This window comes from Pomacea canaliculata, linkage group LG13 (genome assembly GCF_003073045.1).
Source record: "Pomacea canaliculata isolate SZHN2017 linkage group LG13, ASM307304v1, whole genome shotgun sequence".
NCBI classification, from domain to species: Eukaryota; Metazoa; Mollusca; class Gastropoda; order Architaenioglossa; family Ampullariidae; genus Pomacea; species Pomacea canaliculata.
In genome coordinates this window covers 12,955,604-12,981,924 of record NC_037602.1, presented here as the reverse complement: position 1 = coordinate 12,981,924, position 26,321 = coordinate 12,955,604, and the positions used below count along the sequence as shown (strand labels likewise).

The window sequence follows — 26,321 nt, the reverse complement described above, 5'->3', positions numbered from 1 at the left end:
GATCTCTGGAATAGGAAGGGTCCAAGGAGGAGTTGTTAGCAGTGAGAGAGGTTCTACATGTTGAATATCTACTCCAGCAGCTTGTAGGTGAGGTGTTATTCGGAGTGATAGATCGAGGTTTTTGCTCCTTGTATGAATGGCCTACAGGGCAGCACGCTGAGGTCTGAAGACAGCACGATACGCAGGGTTTCCAGGATGAGCTTTTAAACGACAGACATAGGATAGCATGAGTTTCAGATGACGGAGAGAAAGTGGGGGCTCACCAGCTTCTGCATACAAACTTTGTACAGGAGTGGTGCGAAAGGCACCCAAACAGATGCGGAGCCCTTGGTGATGAATAGGATCAAGAATTTTGAGGTAGGACTCCAGAGCAGATCCATAGATGATGGATTCATAGTCTAGCTTGGGGCGGACCAGGGCTGCAATCCGCCCCCCAGCTGACATGACCAACTACTCTAAGAATGTCCAAGGCTTTTTGGCATGAAAGGCGTAGAGATTTGATATAAGATAGAAAGGACAGTTTACTGTCAAAGATGACCCCAAGGAATTTTACTTCCTGGACCACTATGAGTACCGTGCCGTTGACAGAAATAGATGGGTTTGGAAACATACCTCTCATTTTACAAAAGTGAATGCATACAGACTTTGTAGTAGAAAATTGGAAGCCATTATCTGTCACCCACCTTTGAACAGCATTTACGCACAGTTGCAGCCGGCTTTCGAGGCATGGTAGGGAACGGCCTCGAAAGCAGAGAGCAAAGTCATCTACATATAATGAGGCCTCCAAACCTGGACAAACATGTTTCAAGATGGAGTTGATTTTTATATTGAAAAGAGCTGGAGAAAGAATGCTGCCCTGAGGGACGCCCATTTCCTGTTCCCGAGGATCAGATAAGATAGATCCCACTCTTACTTGAAAGAGGCGATGTGAGAGAAAATTTCTGATGAAGAGTAGCATACGACCCCGGAAGCCAAGGAGGTCCAGCAGAATACCCTGCTTCCAGGTAGTGTTGTATGCCCTCTCTAAATCAAAAAACACCGCTAATACATGCTCTTTGCTGACAAACGCATCTCTGAAAAAGGTTTCAAAACGGACCAAGTGGTCCGGGGTGTTGCGGCGTTTTTTGAAGCCACACTGCAGGTTGGAGAGGAGACCTTCAGACTCGAGGTGCCAGGTGAGCCGAGCATTCACCATGCGTTCAAGAGTTTTGCATAGATAACTAGTGAGAGCGATAGGACGGTATGAGTTTGGATCAGAGGGGTCCTTTCCAGGTTTTGAGATGGGTACCACAACTGCCTCTCTCCACAAGGGAGGGAAACAGCCGGATACCCAAATAAAGTTAAAAATGTCTAGGAGAGAGACCTGTGGAAGATGAGTAAGCAGTTGATAAGAAATGTTGTCTGGGCCTGGTGCAGAGTCTTTGCACTTTTGAAGGGCCTGTTGTAGTTCAGAAATAGAAAAAGGAAGATTGTACTTTTCGGAGTTATCGGAAGAAAAGTCACAACCAAAAGATTCCTGAGTAGTTTTCAAGCGTTGGAAGAGTAGTGTGAAGAGGAGGAGTTGAGAGCAATGGTGGATGCTCATGAATTAGCGACATCTTGTACCTCTGTGAGAACAGTCTCCAACCCACAGATGGTCTATCGAGCTAGCCTGAAACCTTCCCTTTATCTGCCTTATGGCCGCCCACACCGCTTGGGGACTGGTACGGGAGGACAGCGAAGACACAAACCTTTGCCATGCAAGTTTTCTTGCTTGTTTAAAAATAAATCGAGCATGAGCTCTACTTCTTTTAAAATTTAGAATGTTTTCAATAGTAGGTTGCCGAAAAGCTAGGCGCTGGGCCTTCTTCCTAGCGCGCTGGGCCACCCCACATTCCTCTGTGAACCAAGGCACCCGGGGGTGGTTATTTCGATGCCTCCATGTACGGATTGTCTCTGATGCGATTTCAGTCAAAATGGAGGTGAAGACTTTGGCAGGATGTAACATAGGATCGTTGCCAAAGTCACCAACCTCAAAATTAAAAGTGGAGTTTCGGAGAAGGCGGGTGGAGCAGATGGTCTGAAAAGCAGGCCAGTCTGCTTTAGCCAAATTCCACCTGCCGTTATGAAGATTATTGTCCCGCTCCAGACTTTTTTAAAAATTTTAATATTATAGGGAAATGGTCACTGCCGCACAGGTCGTCATGTACAGCCCAGTTAAAGTCTAATAAAAGTGCTGGCTGACCACTGATAAATCTATTGCTGACTCTCTGCTATTATAAGGACGGCTAAAGGTGTTAGAACCGTCATTTAAAATATAGAGATCGCTTTCCATAAAAAAAGATCCCAACAACTCTCCTCTGGTGCCAGTCAAGGCCCGGCCCCACAAAAGAAGGACAGGAGTAGGAAGTTGGGTCAAAAGACCCTCAAGGTCCTGTCTGGATATCCGAGCTGAAGGAGGGAGATAAAGACAGCAGATAGTAATAGTCTTGCCCAGGGAAACTTGGGCAGCAACAGCTTGAAGAGGAGTGGTGAGTGGTAACTGGCTAAATAAAAGATTAGAACGAATAAGAAGAGCAGTCCCACCTGAGGGTACATCAGTTTGTGAGTCCTGACGTAAAACTCGATAGCCTTTGAAGGAAAATGGGTTGGCAGGTAGGAGATGAGTCTCCTGCAGTGCTATGACATCAAGAGAAAAACGAGATGCTAGGCATCGAAGTTCTTCAAAGTTTGCTCGGATCCCTCAACAGTTCCATTGAAGGATTATAGTCATGATTTACCTATGAGGAAGGGATGTAGACTGCTCCTTAGTAATTGAAGGAGAGGAAGCGGACAAAGGCGGGATGGAGAATGCGACATTAAGCATTGCTCATCCATATCCATCCCCTGCTCACCAAGAGTATAACCATTTAGAATAGGGATAGGTGTTGTTGTGGTGGTCCTAGATGTAATGGGTGTTTCTGGTGATTTTTGTTTTGTTTTTCTGTTCTTGTCTGTCTGTGGTGTGGTATTCTTGTTTCTTGGCGATTTTGTGTTACGTGTTCGCTGGTGGGCAGTGATTCTGATTGGTGAAGGGGGGGGGGGAATTGGTGTTTTACGCCGTGTCAGCAGCTAAGGCTATATTACGACAAGCAGCCAGCCCTGTAAACAGATGCCACGTGCAGAGAAAGATCAGCGTGCCCGAGACGAGAAATGAACTCAGGGCAGCCAACCTTCACTGTATTGGTGACAGGCGCTAACCGTTGCGCCACCGGACTGCTCTGATTCTGATTGGTGAAGGGAATGCTTTGACTGTGATGCTTGTGTGTCTTGGGATGCTTGAGATTTCTGTGATGACTGGGTGCCACCACAGCTTGTAGGAGGAGGAGGTGGAGGGGGCATAAATTGAGATATAGGAACAGGACCTTCTGAAGAGACCCATGTCATATCTGTCTGGATGGACACAGAGGTGGATGGTCATTTTATGACTGCTGCTGAGTAAGACATGGAACTTGAAATAGAAGGTGTTCCTGAGGAGCCACCCACTACACGACAGCGAGCATCAGTGTACGAGACGCCAGATTCCATGCGTACACTTTGAATGGCTGTCTCTTCCTTCCATTTCGGGCAGTCTTTAGAAGATGAGACATATGATCCATCACAGTTGGCACACTTTGTGCTTAAAGAGCAATCATCTGCTGCATGGCCTGTACCACTGCAGTGAAAGCAGCAGGACTGGGACTTGCAGAAGCTCGCCCCGAGACCATAACGCTGGCAGTTGAAGCAGCGCAATGGAGATGGAATAAAAATAGAAACTTTAACCCGTAAATATCCAACCTCAATGAAGTCGGGTATTTTGGGTAGACAGAATGTTAGGAATAAAGTGATGGTAGGAATAGATTTCCCGTCCTTCTTTAGTATGACTCTTTGTACCGCTGAAACCCCCTGAGATGCCAATTCCGACCTGATGTCAGTCTCTGTCATCCCAGCAAGGTCAGGCAACGAATGACCTCCTTCGAGGAGTTGAGAGATCGGTATGGCATGACCTTTATGGGCTGATCAACAAATTGTTTCCCGTCCCATCGGCGGAGAGCTTCAGAAGCTTTTTAATTTGCTCACTGGACAAGAAATTGTCCAGAGCGCAAATGTTTTATAGCAGAAAAATTGTTTGAGATGTTTTTAAAACCTTTCGCTATGGCAAAAGGTGATAGGGACGAGAGAGGCCGGGCCTGCTCTGCACCTTCCACCACTAGGAAACGGGGCCAGGCCCAGTCAATACTATCTCTCACCTCATCTTCACTATCCGTAGAAACATCATCTCTATTACGCTTTCCTAGGTTTGGTTGTTTTTTTTTGGCCATGATATGAAGAAAAAAGTTTCATTCCATACGATCCCCACCCACCATGGAGTCCAACGAGGCGATGCGACCGAGCAGTACCACTTGGGTATTTCCAGCAGGGTCGCACCAGGGCTACATAAGGAATATACTCTGGCCTTCCAAGGTGGAAGGCCAGATTGATCCCAGCCGCCGTCTTCTAGCAAAGCTAGGGCAAAACACGACCAGCCACTTGGTTGGTGTGGGCCACACCAACCTCCAGTCTAGAAGTCCAGGCCAAAGAGGAGTGTTGGTATGATGGGCCGCAACCCATCAAGGACCTCAACCTCCAGGATCCCATCCTCCCCCGACACAGGTCGCCCTGCAAGGCAAACACAGGGGGTCTAAAGAAGGCCGCAGACAGAAAATGATATTCAAAGAAAGGCATGATAGGAAAAGGAAAAAACAGGAGAATGATCGGTGTAGTCAGAAGGAAGGAAGGGTAAAACTGAAGTATAAGAGGGTGGAGTTTGATTGAAAAAAGAATATAGATGAAAGGGCCATATAAGCGAGAAAAAAGGAAAAGCATGAGAAAAAGGGGTGGGCCAGTTTTGTCACCTAAAACATAAGAGGAGCATAAAAGGAAATAAGATAATAATAAAATATTGTATAAATAGTAATAAAAAATATTGCAAAGAAAATAGTTCAGTTTACCAAATATGGCCTAGCCATTTCAATGTCTTTTCATAAAAAGCTGTTCTAATGTCATAAAAAAACCACCCAAAAAACAAAAACAAGTAACTATAGCACTTCTATAGCACACATTTCTGCTGGCAGCAAGCTCATTGCACTCTGACAAGCAATCGGTCAGCAATATCAATGTAGATTGGCAGATTCTGCAGCACAATCTCACCATAAGCAAGCTCAGTATATTGAACAGAAACTAAATAAGTAAGACCATGAATGTGTATAGGTGGATCGCCGTCTGTTTGCCAAGACCAACGTTTAGCCCCTTTCGAAGTGTTCAGTTGTTAGTCCCGGCGAGCCTCAACAATGAATGTGACTAAACCGGTAGCATGCCTCGTTTCAGTAGACAAGTGGGAAAAAATCGTCTGTCAGCATTCCAGCAATACAAGTTCGTGGTAAAACGGCGTTACGCAAAGCAACATTTCAGGTCTCCCACAATCAAGAAAAGGTGAAGAAAGATTCGTCGGAATACTTCATTTCAAGTTTTAGGGAAGCAAAGTTGAGTATCCAGGCACTTAGAGAAGCGAACGTGACAGCAGCTTTAAAATATGAGCAGGACGACATAAACCCCGTATCCATGATAAAATGCACTGATCATCGGCAACATCGTTGAAACATAGAGATCCAAGATCTAGTTTTCAGAAATTTCAACGATAAAACACAGGTCCACAAATCAGAAAATGGAAAACCGCAATGATCGGCAGTACTGAAAAAGTTACAATTGTCTGTGGGCACAAGTAATCCAAATGATGCACAGATCTAAAATATGGCAAGATGGCGCGGAAGTTATAGTTGAAATAAAATGCTCTAGAAAATTGATAGAAGTTGCGAAGTGCTGAAATTCTCTCACCATACATGACATTTTGTGTCCATAGCTATGAAAAATTGGCAGTACAAACTGCATTTATGCAAAGTCAATATTGCTGTTTTTCTGCATAACAATAAGTACATTAATTGTGACCATAAACAAAGATATAAGCTAATATAAGCAACAAAAAAAAAATGTTGAATATTACACGTGACAACTTCAGGTAGCATCTCGACAATACACAGAAAGTACACAAACAATATCAGGGTTTTTTTAACAAAAAGACTGCACACCTAAGCCTGTGTACAAAGAAAAAAGTTGTGAAAATCAAACTAATATTAAACACTTTACCTTTGAGGAAAATTGGACTATTTTCCTTTGATATCACTGTGCGTGTGGGTGCTTGATCGTCTGCTAAAGAGTAACAACAGGTCAAATTTAAATAAAAATAACATGAACAAGCTAAACACATAAAACTCACGCTTTCTTTTCGGCTTTGATAAAAAAAAATACCACGAAAATGTCTGTTAATCCATTCAGCAACACTAGAAAACCCAGCGTCTGCATACCTCGCTGGGAGTTTGATTCTTGGTAAGAGGTCATCTCTTGCTACGAACTAATATCCCTGTCCGTAGTAGAGGGAGATAAACCATTCTCATGTCGCGAATAAGGTTAGAGTTACTAACCTTGACCAAAAAAGCCGCGTGAAGAAAGGTCGAACAACTCGAAGCCCAAGAAATACCACATCATTAACAAATTGGAGAAAACTTCTACGCACTGTCAGCATTTGTGATGAATTTAATGTGGTAGGGTTGACTATGCGGAAATATCTCCGTCGACGCCTTCCGACACACCAAATTATTGTTACAATTGTGGTAGGTGTCCTTGGAGGTGCTTACATCTGGAAACCGATAATTCAGAAATTCGCAGTGGAACATCCAGAGGTGGAGAAGGAGGACTGTTCAGCACAATCAGATTCTGTATCTTACAGGACCACATCAAACACAAAGAATATTCAACAGTAGATAATGCACAGCGATTGCGTAATTGCACCGACTGCATAAACCAGGAGGGAATCTGATGCTGACATTAAGTTTTGGAGAATTTATAGAAATTCATGATAAAGCCATTCGCATATTTCTCATAAGTTGAAGGCCAACGAATTGTGAACACAACTTGTGTGCTTTTTTTTTTTTTTTTTTTTTTAGTGACAGAAGACTGCGAAATAATTGTTGCTTATATAATACAGTTTGAAAGTGAATCCAAGTGTGCAGCAAACATCAGTTGCAAGAGGACTTTTACAGTAAGTCTAGAAGGGAAAAACTCTCTTGAACTGTTGCTTCATAATGTGCGCAAAAGCAAATAAAAGTACAAAATTAGCAGTGGTGGCACTTGGTGCTATGACAGTTTACAGCATTTATGTGTTTCTTGGAAAATCATACTTTAACAAACAATCCATGAAGTCAATAGAAATGGAAGGACGACAACTATATGAAATGCAGCAAAGAAAATCGACAAAAAAACGTTCTGATTTGTCTGAAACCTAGTGTTCACTGTTTCAATCTCAAGATTCAATGCTGGTGTGCCAAGTTTTCCCAACTATTTTTGTAGATTACATGCTGTATTTAGCTTAGCTATTTAGCACAGCAAATACATGCCACTCGTATGGTATTTTCCTTATTACAGAATGTATGTGAATCAGTACTAAGTTTTTATGATGACAAGGCATCAGTTAAGATTTCTTAGTTATAAAATCAGAAGTCTTTATCACAGGATCAAGATTTAGCTGGTGTTTGATACGTAGTTCATAATTTGTTAAGCATCATAATTTATATCTTTAGGTGCTTGTAGTGCTGTCAGTAATGATTATCATGTCTGCATGCACCTTATAATTTTATATATCAAGAAATAGAAGTTCAGGTTTTCATAGATTTCTTTTTTGGTCCATGCTACAAAAAAAGAAAAAAATGATGCATTAAATGGAAGGCTACTTGTGACCATCAGAAAATATATAAATGTTTTAAAAGTTTAAGTCTCATTCGCCTCAGTTCAATCACATTTTAACAATAATCTCAAGCTAAATACCTAAGATGTAAAAGTAGAACCAAACAGCGCTGTTGCTTTTTGATCAAGTGATTAAACTTGTATTTAATAATGCCATCCACTTGCAATGTTGTATCCACTGACACTGCTAACGTAGATTTTTACAAGACCACATTAATCAAATATTTTGTGACAATCTAAATCCAAGGGCAAAACATTGGAAAAGTATTTAAATTTTAAAAGAAGACATTTTGTTTATGAACTTGCCATTTATATAGTTTTTAAAAATACAATTGAGATGTTAATACCATAATCTGATTTGCAGACTCAGCTGTCACCATGACTAACCACATTCCATTCACAAGTAGAAATATATATGTAAAAGGCAAATATGGACAGACACTTTTTGTAACCAGTAAACCTTGTAAATGATGTCTTATATATGCAAAATTTTCCTGTAGTTAGAAAAAGCACCTACGTGTAAGTACCATTAGGCAGCCAGACCAATCTTCTGGACTTCTTTTTTTTTTTTTTTTGCTTTTACAACTTCCCATGATAAGCTGGGAAATAACAAGTGTCATAACATATAAGCATACACTTTTACAAACATCTTACATTCAATACTTGCAATTCACATGAGAATTTTAAAAGACAAATGACTTTTGCAGTTCACTTTACTGTACCAAAACAGCTACAGTTTAATAACATCAATCCTGTGATATTTTCACGCAAATTTTGCAAACATGTTTAGCATGTATTATTTAAATATTCTACTTGATGGGACATTCAGAACTCCAAACATGATCTTGTCTGCCACCTGCAAATCATAGTCAAGAAGAAAAGCTGAGTTTCTAGTCATATTTGCTCATTTTTAACCTGCTATATTTAAATCCCATGTCAAATCTTTAAACAGAAATAACGTTAAAAGAAATGTCTAAGCCATGAATCAATTCACACAACAATTAAAATAAGCTGTGTTGTTTACACAAGTACAAAAGCAGCTTAGAAATATGGTGACCCATCTAATACATTAAATAGTTTAATATTTAAACTGCACAAGAAACTGTAAATGTTCAGTTTTATGCTATGTAAATAACATGCCAATTGAATTTGTGGTTTTCTTAAAATGTAATTAATTCCTACCGCTTTAAATCAAAGTCAATGTAAGGAGCACAAGGGTGGCTATCTTCGCAGAATGATAAGTCAATCTAGCATCAGCAAGGTAACATCTTGTGCATTCGTTACCAGTGCATAAAAAATTAATACCTCTTACTAACTCTCAGTTAATACTTACTCCCAAGTCATTCTTTGGGTTGGCTAAACTTACTACCATAGTAAGGAATATATTGTACAACCACTTTCCAGTCTGTAAAGTAGAGGCCAAGAGCAGTTCCACAGGTACCAAATGTTGCTAGGGTTGGAAACCTTTAAAACATAAATTATATTTAAATAATAGGAGCTAAGAAACTGAATGCCATACTTATTACATAAATAAGTTATAAGATGGCCAATTAAAATTACAACAGTGCTATTCAACTTTTTAACTATTTTAATAACAAATGCATGATTTATATAGCACAGAATCAAGCTCATATAGAGGTATTTGCTCAGAACTTTAGATGAATATAAGATGTACGGCACATGAAAAAAATAAAAACAAAACCATTGGGGAGGATATGTTAAACATGTAGCAAGCAAATGAGGTTCTATCATGGCCAAGCAGGCACCACATACACAAAGAGCAAGGTGCCTAAGACACAATCAGTTTGGCACAGCAAATCCTCAACTAACTGGTGAAAGGTGCTTTACCCTTGAACCACTGTACTGTACTGTACTGTTGAAAGGGAGGGATAGGCAACAATACAGACGATGCACTATTGATAGTCACAGGTCATTTTATAACAGAACCATATTATCCCAAATAAGACTGTATCATCCAAAAACAAAAAGCCAAATCATCCCAGGCCCAAAAGATGAAATAATAACCAATGACACAAGTAGCTGTTAATGTCAGATATTGCCAACAGAGCCATATATAGTTCAAACATTATGCATATGCTCAGCCTATTTCAAACAGCCATGCAAACAAGTTCAGCCACCATCTTACTGCATATACATTAAATATGAACTTCAAACTAAAGATTAAATGAAGTTTGTCATTTGAAGTCTACACTGAATTGACAGCCAATACATGGAATTTGTCACCTTGACCAGACAAGTCTTTTGGGCCTGTGATGATACAGCTTTTGGTGTTGGGATATTGTGGTCTTACTGGGGACAATATGGTCATGTCTGGGACAATGGCAGTGGGGAGAAATGGCTGGCTCCTCAGTGAACAGACAGAGACAAGAGGTATGTTAAACATTAATTTTCAGAGGTGTTTTGAAAGGACAGACTAATCCATACATCAAAGATGAAGAAAGAGTCTTGAAAAATATAAATAAACTAGAATTATGTGAATTGTTTTTTTATGAGGTACACTCTTAAAAAAGATGTGGTTCGAAGACAGTAGGGAGTAAATGGGAAGCTAGTTTCATTGTTTTGCTGCATAGTTGCTATTTCACGCACCCCATGATAACCTTTTGCTTTCCATGCTTCTCAAGCAGACAGGTCTTATCAATATTATTCTGAACCTTCGAATTTTCCACGGTTTGCTATTAAGCTATCATAGCCGTTAATGCTACTTGAATTCTAGTATTTTTCTATTAATTGCGTACCATTGCCCGTGATATCGTTACAATTTTATGATTATTTTGGCCAGTTTTTAAAAACATTACTGACGAATTACAGTTATCAATCAACAAGACCGGTGCATATGACAAGACATACTGCACACCCGTGTACTATGCGCAACACATTAAACATGATTGTGTCCATGTGAATTTGACTTTGGTTCTCCTTGACTGAAGGTTCAGCAAATACTAATTTCAAGCATCGGATACAAAATACGGCCAATTATCTTATTTGAAACAAAAGAATATTATACTGTAATGAAGTTTTCACTATCAGACATACCAAGCTTTGGCTAACTGGACGTATTTAGGCCCAATCAGACGTGATAAGCCGCTGACAGCCATGACGGACATTTTAAATGCTATTTCAAGTCCTGCTAATTAGAGAGCTCCTTTGAGAACTGAGTTCCTCGATAGAGTGCACGTTACTCGAATCCGTTGCTGTGGACCAAGTGTATTTAATTTTTGTTTGTTTGTAAAGATAACCCTCCCTCACTCCTCATTTATCTCATTTATTTGAATTTATGCAGCATATTCTGTAATCTGGCAGGAAAGCCTTATAACGTAGGTACTTTAAGAATTCAAAGCATTGATGATGATGTCGATTTGTAATGCGCAGGAATCCATTCAGAAGAATGCTCATTGCGCTGAAAAAAACAAAAGAAGAAAAAAATAAAGTGAACAAATATATAAAACACCAGGAAAGTAAAAAATATAGACAGAAGTGTTTCTTGGTTGTTTAAGACTGTTTTGAAAGAAACAGATGGGTCTTCAGTCTTTTGCGAAACGTGGTTGGTGAGGTGATGGTGGAGAGTGACGATGGCAGAGCATTCCACAGCTTAGGTGCCGCGTTTTTGAAGTCATTAGACTGCATTAAAGAAATTTTGTAACTGTTCATTGCTGGCTACAGAGCATATATAGTGACAAGCTTGATACTAGCCATCAAACTTACAGCAGCTTTACCTGCCATTTCTCAAACACCTCCTCCACACGCATACACATCTCTTTATTTGCAATTTTGTTGGTGCTAATAGCTCTTTACTGGATTTTCTTTTTGAACATTTAAACAGAATATGTTTCGTTGGTGTCCAAAACACCGTGCTCCTACTGTTTCACTATTTTTATGTCCCATATTCATTCTGTTGCCTCTGATATATATTTGTTCCTCTTCTTTCTGAGCCATGCATGAGACAGGAGAAATTTGGCAGACACTCCTTTTCCTTCTCGGCCCCCACTATCTGGAATTCTCTGCCCCTTTATCTTAACTGTGCCTATGTTTCAAGTCTTCAGATCTGACCTGACAAAACAAGAATCATCTCAGGAAGAAATATCTTGCAAAATCAAGTGGACTGTTTTGCTCACTCCTCAATTCTTCATCTGTGTGCTTAGTTTCTGTTTTTGTCAATGTGTCTTCTCTTTAATTGTTGAACCTTATGTTTCTTATTTGGTCGGTTCATTTGTGCACAGACGTTTACATGTGCCATTCACCGTCAAAACGCCGGACTTTAAGCGGGACAGCGGGACGTCTGGTCACCTTACAAATACTTTTATAATATTTTAAGTAGATAAACAGGTTTCATAAATATGTTGGATTTAGTCTGCAACAGTTTAAGCATAACTGCATTGAAAATTTGATCTGATGACAACTGGTTTTTGGAGTTGATTAGGAGTGTTGAGTGATATTTAATCTCTAGTATCAGGCAGATTTAGAAGCATGAAACAGATGGCACGACCTCCCCACTCTGGAAAGAGTGCCTGGCATTGTGGAAAATTTTAGAATATTTGCAGTGCATCTTCTCTCTAAGACTGATACAGACTGACCATTTAGATGTACAGGAAATCTAAAAACAAGCTGACCAAATTGTGTGCTTACATGGGGAGAACTGAGGAAAACAAATATTTATACATGTATAGCTATTACTGGCTGGTTAATACTTAACAGTTCCGTACATATTGCTCACTGAGTAGAAATGGCTATTTCAGTGACACATTATACTGAGTAAAATGCAAGGAGTTAAATGCTGAACTTTTACTGTCCAGCAGGATAGAATGGATTTGACTCATGGAGGGAGGCGAGGGTCAGATGAAAGCAATTAGCAAAGAATGTCACTAGGGTAGATGACACAATGTGTGTTCCTCACCTCACTCCTTTGGAACAAACCATTCTTTACAGCCATAAGCTAAAAGGTTCAGCCTTTAAGGCAGGTTTGACATGAACAATGCTGAATTACATCCACCATCTGGCAACACCCTGGCCACTTGAATACCTTATATGCATGCAATCATATGTGTATCTAGCTGGTTATGCCACCAGTAAGAAAAAAATATGCAACAGGTGTTCATCTGCTGTGCTGTTAACTCTCATTTTACACAAGCTTTTCTTTATGAAGACCAATGCATTGCGCATTGCAACCTGGCCACTTTGTAATTGAATACATTTCCCTCATGTTTTTTTTTTTTAAAAGATGTTACTTATGTTGTAATACTGTATTTTGATACAAAATGTTTTTTTTTATCCCAAATGCTTAAAATCTCAGCTTCATGCTCTTATTGTGAAACAAAAAATTGTTCCCTCATGGACAAATACATTTTTGCACTATTGTCTTTTCTTCCTAAAAAATATATTTCCTGTTTCTTAAACATATAGCAGCACACACACACACATCATCCCTGCAAAATATACAAACCCTTGGGATATACTTCGTAAGTAATGGTCAGAACCTGACCAGCTTTCTCATGTCAGAGACTGCTCGAGGTATGAGTATAGGAAGCAGATTCTCTTCAGACTAATTCCCTGGAGGCCGCAGACGACTAGAGGTTTCACTATGCATCATTAGAAGCGTGATATAAGTCGACATTTTCCGTCTTTGAAATGAAATAGCTTTCCTCTAGTTAATTTACGCCTACTTTGTAGACATGTAAACATCCGTTGAAAAATTGGCTTCTACCAACTTTTGCTGAATTTTAACTTGATTGATTTTTCTACAAGTTGTAAATAAGCACCTTCACTTACTACCAAGTACTACCGCTAGCCTTGCACACGCGAAGTCAACAGAGGTGGCAATTGTTTCCTTAAATCGATAGATCTCCTGTTATCAAGAAATACCATTTTTGATACTTCGATCTCTCTTATCCCACATCGTGTGGTGTGTGTATTAGACTCATCGTTATCTGCGGATCACCGGATGATCCTGTTCATAAACTCTGGAGGAAATGAGAACGATTGTAAATGAAAATAAATGGCAAGTTGGAACACCCTGCAAGTTTTCATTCACATTCAAGAAGCAAACCTAGGGAAAAGACTCGATCGCTGTTGAGCTACAACACAGCGCGCGAGCTTCTCCGAGACACACATCAACTAAAGTGCGTAGGCGTCGTGGCATCCCCCCCACCCCTGACGCTGATGCATTCATTCACCCTACGGTCAGTCAGTGCCATGGTGTTTTTTTGGCCAATCAAATTTTAGCAGGAATTCGGTGCGAAGTGATAAAATGGCGGCTGATGGAGCAGCAGCAGAAGGAGGAGAAGACTTTGATCCGCGATCTGGTGATATAGAGTTCCACGAGACGCACATAAATAGTGCACTTACAGCACCGGACCAGAAACTGTAAGTTGGCTACACTACAGGGGAATTGAAGGGGTCAAAGTATTGAATTTAAGGCCACTTTATTGAGCGGGTTTGAATGCAATGCACACTCGTTTCCTTCTCGGTGCAACCTGTCGTTTCAGGACGAGCAGGTTGGGAAGTTTGTATGGCTAGCCGAGTAGCACTGGGCAGATTAACAGGTTGCATAAATGTGATGAAATAAGCACATTATATTTAATAATGAGAGTTAAAAGCATTTGGTACTAAATGATAGAGGATGGGATTCGTGAACTCGTCATCTGATTCAGGACCATTTCGCGCAGATGAAATCATATATAAAAACAGCAACGGGATCGCATTGGCGTCATGTTCGTAGCAACAAATGTTATTGCTATGTATATAAAGAAAGAAACAAAAAATTACACTAGTTAAAATAAGATATTCGAGTAAACTGAATATTAATGCATTTACAAAAAGAACGAACAGCAGTTCGTTATGCATATTCATTTTTCGAGCTTTGTCTTATACATCAGTAAGCACGGTATACATTCTCCGTACTTTCTGGTATTTTAAGCAGTGTCTTGACCTTATTACACTTGAGATTTAAAATCTGAAAAAAAAATCCCTTGTCAATCTGTATGCAGGTTTCATTTTTATCCAACACATTTTTTGTTTTGTTGAGACGTAAGTAGGTATATTCTCCCTCTGCCTCAGCTACATTAGCTACTTCTCTTTCCTTAATGAGTAGACTTGTCTCAAAAGAATGAGAAGGAGTTTACTAATTATGAACATAACAAATTTGGAAATATGTTTCTTATAATAAATTGATGTTACAACAACAATATTAAAAAAATAAGGATTACAAGGATTTAAAAAAAATATTTGTTGCAATGATCACAACATTGTCCTGACTACTTTCCATTATTTTCAGCTTCATTTTAAGATTTTTAGCTCTTTAACGATAACTATTTATGTCCTTTAGAATAACCATATATTAGCCAACCTACCAACCACCCAACGGCAGGAAAGCCAGCTATGTATAACAGTTCTGTTATGCAGGCAGCAAAACAAATTATTGAATATTTTTCCATTTTACAAGGTCTTGGAATACTGTAGTAGTGTTGCAATCCAACTTGCAGCATATTTGTCACATGCAAAATGTTGTGTAAATGACAGTGATAAATTGACCTATACATCTATTGATTCATAAAATAAGGTTAGAAAAGCATGGGAATAATTCATGTTGAGCATTTTTTAATCTCTCTTTTTTGTTCCAAATACTGTTCATAAGTGAGATTTAAACCTGACAAGATGTGAAGGAGAGTATCAGATACTCAGATTTTCTAAATTTTTTATATTTTCTTTTCTACGATGTTGCATATTTTATTTATTTTAAATATTTACATACAGCTGAAAGCAAAAAACCAGTAGCTCCATTTTCAACCTTCATTGTACTTTCAGTGGGATATTTCACGAATGACATTACTTATAAGCAAAAATTCTTGTTTTCCTTTTATTGTTCATTAGGATATTAACAATAAGACATTATTTGCCATAGATGTAAACTGTAATAAAGACATTAAAACGTAAATGAAAACTCTGCCACAAAGCACTAGTGTTAATCTATTTAAGAACATTGCTTAGATCAAGGGGGGCATTGTCTCTATATGGTAGATTTAACGTTAACCCCTTCATGAACCCTTTTTTAACTGAGCTATTAGTTAAGTTAGCTGCATAAAACTGGCAATATGCTGATGCAGGAAGTGAAATGCACATTTGCAAACAAGCAGCACATGACGAGTTCATCATGAGACATTGATATTCATCTGTTATACATTGCCATATGATTGAAATAATCCAGTTAAAAAACACTTTTCAAGCAATTCTGTCTGCAAACATGAAATACATGTTTAAACATTTTATTAATTCTTAGAGATATGGTAAAAACGATGTAAGTTCATTCTTGTGTTTTTACTTTCTTGAAAGTTATGTACATGTCTTATTTTAATTGTGTGCTTTTGTGGTAGATAGGTAACTTAATAGTCATCATTATATTAATTTAGCTCTTGTTTGCTGTCTTTTAAGTGCACAAGAACTATTTAAAAATGATAAAGTTATGGTCATATGAATTCTGAATTACTATAACTTAAATTCTAAGTCATTTTTTTCTCCTGTCTAATCCCGGAATTCTACCCAACAGATTTCTGCTGTTTTCCTCCTTTGTCTTAGCTTCCTTTCTTGGCCTCTTCTGTTCTTCCTTACATATTTTCTATCTGGTCTCTGTAGAACTTTTTTATTACCTTTTATTGTAACATTACATTTTCTCGCTGTGATAGAGCCTTAGTCTCCCACAGCGTAGAACACTAACAAACAATCAAACATGATCTCTGTAGAGTTAGAACATGAGTAACGTGACACAGTTTCTTAACTCTGCTGCTATATGAAAGTCTAGTATAACTTACGCTTTCTTATTTTTCATTGCAGCATTTTGGCATATTTATATATTCTTATCACATAAAAACTTTTAATTCTACATTTTATAAACAAAAGTATGTTGGTTTTTTTTTTTTTTTTGTTAACAGTTTAGAAATTTTCATAAGAAATATTTTAAGACAGATTGGTAGTAAATTTTTATGAGCTAGGTTTACAGTACAAAGTCATCTGATTTCAGTGCATACCTAATTATTAGAAGCACTTGTGCTATACATTTCATATCATTGCCACCAAAGGTGCTGTAAACATTGTGGTTGCTGCAGATCTGTGGTCTTTCGCTGGAGCCATGCGCCTTAGCTTGTATGAAATTTGATGAGCATGACCTTATTACTAAACATTTCATGCAAAATTCATGAGCAGAAAAAGTGGATAATGTGAGTAACTCATCAAAGAAACCAATCCCACCTATTAAAAAGGCTTATTGTCCTCTAAATAAAGAGGACTTTGATATTTTAGTCTAGAATAGGTCAAAATTCAAACAAAGCTTGTATAAAATTGCTACAGTTATTTTTAAAATGACTGAAGGTTTTAAGAATGAGGCTTGGTGATGGTGATGAGGAGGAGACAAAGTGATTTGTGTTTATCTTCTGTAGCAATGCAAAGTAGGGCAGGAATGTTAATGTGCATGATAGATCTTTTGTGAGTTGCCATACTATTATAACTGCATTAAGTGGATTTGAAAAACTGAGTGAATTCATGCATGTCAGTCAGTAAGCAGCAGATGATTTAAGCGAAGACACTGCAAATCTTGACTTAGCTGTCCTAACCCTGCCAAGGCTTGTCAAGTTGCTGCAGTGAAGAGGGAAGAAGGAAGATGCTCGGTTTCATTTTGTCATGTCATGCTCCATATTGTTTATAGATTTTTTTAGTGACAGTTGACATTTACAGATTCTTTGGGGTTTTTTTTGTTATTGTTAAATAGTGAAGTCTACCTTTACACAGAAGTCACGTACCATAATTTTTGTTTTCAGTTTCTGCCCAAATAATTTGTACCTTGAATAATTTAATGCCAATTTTCTCTCTCACTCTTGCTTTTATTCTCAATTTCTTTTTGTCCTCAGTCCACCCGTACCACTGCCCACTTTTTAAATTGTGAATCTTATCCAGCCCATTTTATTAAAATATTATATTGATTCATTTTATTGATTTTTTTACCAGAATATTTTGCAGAGAAAAAGTGATGATCTGCATTTTAATAAGAAACCTTGTGGTAAGACAGAATAAGACAAGCAGTATCGTGCAGAAGTAGAGGGTATATCTAATAAATATGGAGATGGCTGTCTTGGATGTGCTACAGTGTTTTATGAATGAAATAGGAATGGATTTTCATTTAGTTCTGAGGAACTAAAGAAGAAATATTTAAGTAAACAAAATATCTTCAGACTGGAGAGGTTGTACTTAGTGGTGATCACTATGATAACTGAGCCTCACAGTTTAATCTTTTCTTGTCTCCTTCCTGGCTAAGTTTCTGTTATTGCTTGAATGGCAGACTTCAGACCAGGGTTTTCTATACAGGAAGTCACTAATAAATTTGGTAGAGCGTTTGTATTTCCCCTACTTCAGCATTATAGACATCGTCAGTAAAACAGACTGTGTTCATCCATGTATTGGCCTACTTTGCTGCTTTTCAGACAGCTGTTAAAATTTTCACAGCTGCTTTAATTACAGTAAAGGGAAAAAAGTTCTTTTCAATAGTCTTGATTACAAAGTTGTATCTGAGACATTGCTGAACATTTATCCATAAAAAAATAGTTTATGGTATTAGAGAAACAAAGGTTTTACCAAAGATGAATATATTTGATAACAAATTTTCTGATGTCAAGCAGTTAACAACAGTAGCGAAAAAATAAAGTGGCACACATCTTGTGAAATCAGACTGGGCAAGACAAAAGTGTTTCACCTTCTAAAGATTCAAATGTCTCTTGTACTTAACAACAACAAAAAGCACAGAGAGGAGACTGATCTGGATGTTCTTGTGGAAACAGGTGGTATCATGGGAGGCTTGGAAGAGCAGGTGCAGAGGACCTCCTGCGAGAGCAAGAGGCTGGCAGCTACCTGGTACGGGAGAGTGAGAGCAAGCTTGGCTCCTTTGTGCTGTCCTATCTTGGTCAAAATCACAAAATTACACATTTCAGGTAACTTGTTTTGTCCCTGGTACTGTAATAACATTTACAATGAAAAGTTAATAAAAGTTTACCTGTTGCTTAAGCTGTAGATATTTTTTAAGTGTAAAGACTTTTTTCTTTAGAAATAAATTATTTGTTTATATTTACAGTTGCAGTGAATCATATATTGCTCTCTGAGCAAGTGGATAGGATGGTGTGGGTTTGGATGGATGATAAAAAGCTATGTTGACCTTTGTGTATGCATATAGGAATACCTGTAGGTGTGAGACTTAGAGTGTGAAGCATGTTTGGATACTCGTTTCATACACTTGTCTAATTGGTATAATTGATTACATGCCTGCACATGCGCTTATACCTGCACACACATAACTTCTACATTTGTTGTCTTTTTTTACTTGAATTGCATTCACTCAGATTTCAGTGTGGACCACTTCAGATTAACATTTAAAATGTTTTTTAAGGATTTATATCTATAGTTGATCATCATTGGAGAAAGAAGAATATTATTGTTTGTTTCATCCTTATTGTTTGTTCCTTTGTTCCTCTTTGTGTCTTCTGTGTTTTATTAGTTGTCTGCATAGTTGTTTCTCCTTCCATCCTTTGTATTCTCTCCATGTCACGTATTTGTCTTAAGCACTGAGAGCATAATCCTTTTGGCGCATGATTATGCACTATACAAATCACACATTATTATTAAAGAGAGCTAATTGTTACTTTATAAACCTGTTCATGTTAGTGAATAACCTAAGAGATGAGGTGGGTGTTGTGGAAGGAGGGGGGAGAATCTATAGGTACAATGTGCACATTATGTATTTTTCAGGATACTGGCAATGTGTGGGGACTATTACATAGGTGGTCGTCAGTTTGAGTCTCTTTCTGACTTGATCGGCTACTACACCACCTGCTCCTGTCTGCTGAAAAATGAGCAACTCATTCATCCAGTCGCGCCACAGGAGGTAAGCGGTGAGACTTGCTTGACCAAACAAGGTGGAAAAGCTGATACAGAAGTTGTGACTCAGGCAGAGGGAGTGCTTAAATCAGCTTTCATGCTTTTGATTGAGATTCGTAATGAAAAATTTTCCCATGAATAGTTTGTTTATAACCTTTGCTAGCTTCTTTGTTACCTTGAGTTGAAGAACTGAGCAAAGAAGATGCAAATGGATAGGAGGAGTCTTTGGAATCTATCTTCACTTGCAACAGTTGTATAAGGCTAACAGGAGTAATGTTTAATATAAATAAAAAAGGCCAGTAGCTTCTGATGGAGATTATTAAAACTTTTTGCACTCAACTCAGTTGTTCACGGTCTATCATTTATTCTTAGCCTGTGGATGACAGAAGACGTGTGGTGGCTATGCTCTCCTACAGAAAAGCAGCTGATTCAGATGAGCTGAGGTGGGTCCTCTCTCATTTGGCAAGTTTTGCTACTCTCTTGACTTGGTTTTTGCTGAACTTGAAAAAAGAAACAAGATAAAGAAGTAGTGGGTGAATTATTTCATGCTCTTGGCAAGGACAGTCCACTACAGCAGTTAAGTGCCTGTCACCAAGACGGGATCATGGCTTGTGGATAGACTCTTGTTTCCTTTATATAATTCATCTTTGAATTAAGCACTTGTTTACATACCATACCATGATATGGGAATAGTTGTTGACTTGATAAAAATTACCACCAACAAAATTGGGTCTTAGTAAGTATTCTAATATCACAGTTTTGACTGCACTTGTGAAGAAAAGGTTAATAAAATGTTTTAATGACTTGTATGACATTTAGTTATCATTTGTAATATGGCCATGAAATTGATTTGACTTTGCATCTTGAATGTCAACATTTCTCACTTGTGCAGTTTTTGCAAAGGCGATGTGTTTGTTGTGCAAAATGAACTTGAAGATGGATGGCTTTGGGTGACATCAGAGCGAACCAAGGAAAGTGGACTTGTACCCGCCCCATTTGTAAAAGATTTGGTATGTATTATTAATGATAGTATGATTCTTTCAAGCACACAATACTTTTGCTAAAAGGGCTGGTAGAGAAGTAGATGATAGTGAAACATTAGACAAAGTTTTGATGGATACCACTAAAGCTATAACTGCAAGATACCACAATCTATTGAAATGAAGCATTTGGTTTCTTTGGTAAGGATGAGAGAAGACTAATTCACTTGTAAGATTTTGAATGTTACAGAAACATTTCACAATAGCCTTGGATGCTGAAGTGAACAGGGAGTTTAAGTGAAATTTTGCAGCAGTCGCCCATCACAAGCATTATATTAAATAAATTTTTTGCATTTGCTTTTACTTTTGTTTTGTACATGTATAACCTGTTCATTGGAGAGTTGTTGAAATTAAGGGAGTGACTTTATAATATCTGACTTTGGTTGCTCATAGTTGAACAGGTGCTCATAAAATTTATTATGTTTGCATATGTATTTGTGTGCATGCATGTATGTCTGTCTCTGTCTTCAGGACGGTGACTATGAACCAGTTGAAAGCCTTCCTTACTATCATAGCTGTCTTAGCAAAGAAGAAGCAGTTGAAAAACTTATGCAAGGTGAACTTCTTCAAAGTACCTTATAGAAAAATAATATCAATGATGAATAGAAAGCTGTTGGATGCTGCCTGTAGAATATAAATCTTTGAGATGGAAAATCTTTCATCAAAGCATTAATTCTGTATGTCATTAAAAACTTTATTTTTTGAAATGCTGTTTGGGTTTTTTGCCAATGTCACTGTTTGTGATGGATTATTAACAACAATTATTACATTAGTAAACTTCTGGCATACTGGTAAAAGAATGTCCAAGAAATGCTAGTTAATATTCAGTTCAGTTATGCCCTTCGCCCCTCCTGGTGCATAGGCCATCGACGACCGCCCTCCAACGCCTCCTGTCCTGGGCTACCGTCACCAGCTGACCCCATCCAAATCCGGTGAGCTTGGTGTCGGCGGCGAGGTCCCGTCTCCAGGTGTTTCTCGGCCTTCCTCGCTTTCTCTTTCCCTGGGGGTTCCACGTCAGCGACTGTCTTGTGACGTTGGATGTTGGTTTCCTTAGGGTGTGTCCTAGCCAACCCCATCTTCTCCGCAGGATTCCTCCTCTATGGGCTGTTGTTTCGTTCTCTGCCACAGGTCGGTGTTGCTTATCCTCTCTGGCCAGTGAATTCTGAGGATTCTGCGCAGGCACTGGTTGACAAACGTTTGGATCTTCTTCGTTGTGCCCTTGGTCGTCCTCCATGTTTCTGCTCCGTATAGTAGGACTGACTTGACATTGGAGTTGAAGAGACGGATCTTTGTCGTGTTAGCCTATGCTCCCGGAGCTCCAGACCTTTCCAAGCTTTATGAAAGCGCCTCTTGCCTTGTTAATTCTTGTCTTTACATCCGCGTCTGTCCCTCCCTGTTTGTCCACCACACTCCCGAGGTAGGTAAAGGTGTCGACTTCTTCTAGCGGCTCCCCATCCAACCTGATTGGCTCTTCGCAGTCAGTGTTGACCTTCACAGGGCTTCTGCTTACGCAAAAAATTGCGTACAGTACGCATTAAAAGTTCGGAGGACCCCTCAATTTTCGTCAATGGGGTCCTCTTCCAATATGTGCGAAGAACAGGGACCCCTTAAAAATCTGAAGGAGGGTTCCCTGGGACCCCAAAGAATTTAACCTTAGCAGAAGCCCTGCTTCAGGATCTTGGTCTTGCCCTTATGGATGTGTAGCCCCACTTGTGCCGAGGCTGACTGGATCTCTGATGTCTTTTCTTGCATCTGTCGGTGGCTGTGGGACAGGAGTGCCAGATCGTCTGCAAAGTCAAGGTCGTCTAGTTGGTTCCACAGAGTCCACTGGATTCCATTTCGCCTTTCATTGGTGGCTTGCTTCATCACCCAGTCGATTGCGATCAGGAACAGCAACGGTGAAAGCAGGCAGCCTTGCCTGACCCCTGTCCTCACCTCGAAGCTTCTTGTTAGCTGTCTTTCATGCACTACTCGGCACGTCATTCCCTCATACGAGTTGCGGATCAGGTTGACGATCTTCCTCGGGATGCCATAGTGTCTCAGCAGTTTCCACAGCGTCTCTCGGTCCACACTGTCGAATGCCTTCTCGTAGTCCACGAAATTGACGTAGAGAGGCGAGTTCCACTCTATAGACTGTTCTACAATGATCCGCAGTGTTGCTATCTGGTCTGTGCACGATCGGTCTTGTCTGAAGCCTGCCTGCTGCTCTCGAAGTATCTGGTCCACTGGGCCCTTCAGTCTCTCCAGTATGACTCTGTTGAAGACCTTGCCAGGCACGGACAAAAGAGTGATGCCTCTGTAGTTCTCGCATCGGCTGAGGTCCCCCTTCTTGGGGATCTTTATGAGATGTCCTTCTTTCCAGTCTGCCGGGACCTGTTCCTCTTTCCAAACCCTCTCAAACAGTCTGTGCAACATGTTGACGGATAGGTCAGGATCGGCTTTCAGTGCCTCTGCTGGTATCTCGTCTGGTCCTAGGGCTTTACTATTCTTCAGTTGTGTTATGGCTCTTCTGATCTCGGTTTTGGTTGGTTTGTTGCAGTTGATCGGTAGGTCTCTCGCTGCTTCTTCGATGTCTGGTGGATTTACTGGTGGTGGTCGGTTGAGCAATTCCTCAAAGTGTTCGGCCCATCTGTTCAGCTGCTGGTCTGTTCCCATCAGTGTGTTGCCGTCTCTGCCCTTGACTGGTCGCTCTGAATGTCTAATCTTTCCTGTCAGCTTTTTGGTCGTATCGTACAGTCTCTTCATGTTCCTACTTGCTGCTGCCTCTTCTGCTTCTGTTGCTAGCTCCTCTATGTGGTTCCTCTTGTCTTGTTTGATGCTCCGCTTCACTTCGGCATTCGCTGTGCTATACTTTTTCTGCGCTATTGCCTTCTCCGATCTAGTTCTACTGTTGTTGATTTCAGTTTTCTTTCTCTTTCTTTCGAGGATCTTCTTCTGTGTTTCTGGTGTGATCCATTCTTTCTGTTTTGGTTTCCTTCTTCCAAGGACTTCCTCGCATGCTGTATTGAAAGACTCTCTGATGTTGTTCCACTGGGTCTCGATATTTGGGGGTGTCTCTTCGTCAAGTAGTTCTTGGAGTGCTTGAAATCTGTTGTGGACTGCTGTCTTGTATTCTTCTTTCATCTTGGGGTCTTTCAGGTATTCACGTTGTATCTTGCTTTTCTTCTTTCGTGGGTCTGTCCAGTTCTTCTTCAGCTTTAGTTTAAGCTTTGCTGTCACAAGGTGGTGGTCGGATGCCACATCTGCTCCTCTCTTGACCCTGACATCCATCAACGATCTTCTGAACTTTTTTGCGATGCATATGTGGTCTATTTGGTTCTCTGTCACATGGTCTGGTGAAACCCATGTTGCTCGGTGGATCTTCTTGTGTGGGAACACGCTTCCACCAATCACGTAGTTGTTCATGGCACAGATGTCAGCAAACAGCTTCCCGTTGTCTCCTAGACCGTGCTTCCCCATCACTTCTTCATATCCTGTATTGTCTGCTCCAATCTTAGCATTGAAGTCTCCCATGAGGATATTGATGTCTCTGTCACTCAGTCTGTTCAGGATGCTCTGCAATTCGTCGTAGAAGTGCTCCTTGGCGTCTTCACTGCTGTCGTTGGTTGGGGCATAGCACAGGATCACATTCATCTTTAGTCTCTTCTTCTTTGTAGAGAAGGACGCTGTGATGAATCGGGGACCTCTTGCCTCCCAGCCAATAAGCGCGCTTCTGTGCTTCCTTCTCCAGCATGAACGCTACGCCCTCTGTGTGTGGTGCGCCGTCTTCCTCATGCCCGAGAAGAGGATCAGCTCGCCTGTTGCCAATCGCTGTTGTCCTGACTGCATCCACCTAGTTTCACAAAGTCCGAGGAGTGACAGTTTGTAGTCTCGCATTTCTGCTGCTATCTGGGCTGCCTTTCCTGCCTCGAACATAGTTCGCACGTTCCACGTGCCCATGGAAAGTGTTTTCCTGGTCGATAGAAGGGTGGTCGGTGTTGTAGCTTCCGAAGATCGGCTTTCACCGCAACACGTCATACTCCCTCTAGGTGAAGGCCCTTCCTCTTCCAGGACTGTTGGCCATTGTTTTGCTGTTGTCGATGTTTTTGTAGCAAGGGTTTGTTTTACGGGGTGGGGGTGCTAGCCCCACGCCCAACCCTCCTCCTTTTTCAGCCGGGCTTGGGACCGTCCTTGGCGAAGTTCTAGTTAATATTATTACATATTAATATTACTAAATCTCCACTAGTCTCATTAATCCTTTTTCTCCTTGCATATCAGCTGGAGAAGGAAGCTTTCTTGTCAGACAGAGCGAGAACTACCCTGGTGACTATTCACTTTTCTTCCTGTGCGAAAAGGATGTTCGACGCTTTCGCATAGAAAAAAGAGGAAATCAGTTCCTCGTTGGTGGTCGATTTTTTGACAGGTAATACCTTACTCTGTTAAGCATTCAGTGGCAGAATAAAAAAAGTATTCATTTCAATATGTTTTAAAGCTCTTCTTTAAAGTTTTCATGATTGAACAAGACTTTTGCTTTAATTGATAATGCATTTTTCGGATTGATTGTGAAATTTTTGGGTAAAAAGAATTATTAAACTTTGTGGCAAAAAATAGTCGTTATTGGCTAGTCAGATTTCATCAGTTTCGTATCCTTAACTCGTAGAGATAAATTGTGACTCATTACTTCATCCTGGACTAATGTGGTGGTCCCGTCTTAATTTTATTATCATTATTAATTACCACGTGCCCTAAATTATCCTGCAACACTTTCTGCTGAGTACAACCCGTGTAGGTTCTAGTAGATTTTGGTTAGACTGGTGAAACATATTTGAAAATTTGTAAAATGTTTGAGTTCAATAAATGCCCTAAAATGAAAAGTAGTACCTATGTATGTTGGCATGTGTGTCTATATACATCCAAGTGCAAATGTTTGTCTTTCTCTCTCATTCTGTATGTGTCTGTTTTAACAGTTTAGATGGTGTGATCAAGCGATACATGAAAGAAGAAATAGTAGAAGGGCATACTTTGCGCTACCCGGTCTACAGAGTAAGTTTTACTAATGTTTTTATATCTCTGATACTTACAAACATTGTAAAGCTATGCAAAATAAAGTGCTAAGAGGATGTGTCAAGTTGTAGCATCTAAAAAAAAAAAAAGAAAAAGAAAAGGAAGTGCATGTTAAAAAGGAGTGCAGCACAACTTGACATTTTTCCAAGTCATTCCAGACAGCTTGGTCATGGCCAAGACCACCTTGTCCCTGACTGGGAAAAAAGCTTAGTCTCAACCCAGAGAGGATTTAGCTACAGCCTTGACTATTTTGGCAACATCCATGAGACAATGACCTCGGTTGTCCATCAATTCAGTAGCAAGCTTTCTCACATTCTGTCATTTTGTCTTTGGAGATGACAAATTATGCATTGTGGGTGGATCCCTTTGGCGACAGAGATGGAACGGGGACTAACTGGAAAGTATTTTGTTTGGGTTTTGTTTGTGTTGCTTCAAAAGACAGATTTTGACACATTTTAAAAATAGTAATACTGATGTTAA

The 26,321-nt window shown here is 39.7% G+C and overlaps 1 protein-coding gene and 1 long non-coding RNA gene across 3 annotated transcripts in view; one reads left to right on the top strand and one right to left on the bottom strand.

The window, feature by feature from the left end:
* Window positions 1-9,179: 9,179 nt before the first annotated feature.
* LOC112553899 lies at window positions 9,180-11,034 on the bottom strand. The gene is made up of 2 exons (XR_003097145.1): window positions 10,888-11,034; window positions 9,180-9,297 (listed from the first exon to the last, which is right to left on the bottom strand). It is a non-coding gene; the product is annotated as an uncharacterized LOC112553899 (long non-coding RNA).
* Window positions 11,035-14,044: 3,010 nt separating this feature from the next.
* LOC112553896 (ras GTPase-activating protein 1-like) overlaps window positions 14,045-26,321 on the top strand; it is a 30,921-nt gene continuing 18,644 nt past the window's right edge. The window contains exons 1-8 of one of the 2 annotated variants that reach the window (XR_003097143.1): window positions 14,045-14,211; window positions 18,669-18,818; window positions 19,630-19,765; window positions 20,131-20,201; window positions 20,651-20,768; window positions 21,270-21,354; window positions 25,056-25,200; window positions 25,745-25,820. Coding sequence is in view for 1 of the 2 variants with exons in the window: in XM_025221383.1 (XP_025077168.1) it covers window positions 14,096-14,211; window positions 18,669-18,818; window positions 19,630-19,765; window positions 20,131-20,201; window positions 20,651-20,768; window positions 21,270-21,354; window positions 25,056-25,200; window positions 25,745-25,820 (897 nt within the window). In the remaining variant the exon portion in view is untranslated. The remainder of the gene's footprint in view (window positions 14,212-18,668; window positions 18,819-19,629; window positions 19,766-20,130; window positions 20,202-20,650; window positions 20,769-21,269; window positions 21,355-25,055; window positions 25,201-25,744; window positions 25,821-26,321) is intronic. The other variant, XM_025221383.1, reaches the window with a different exon arrangement.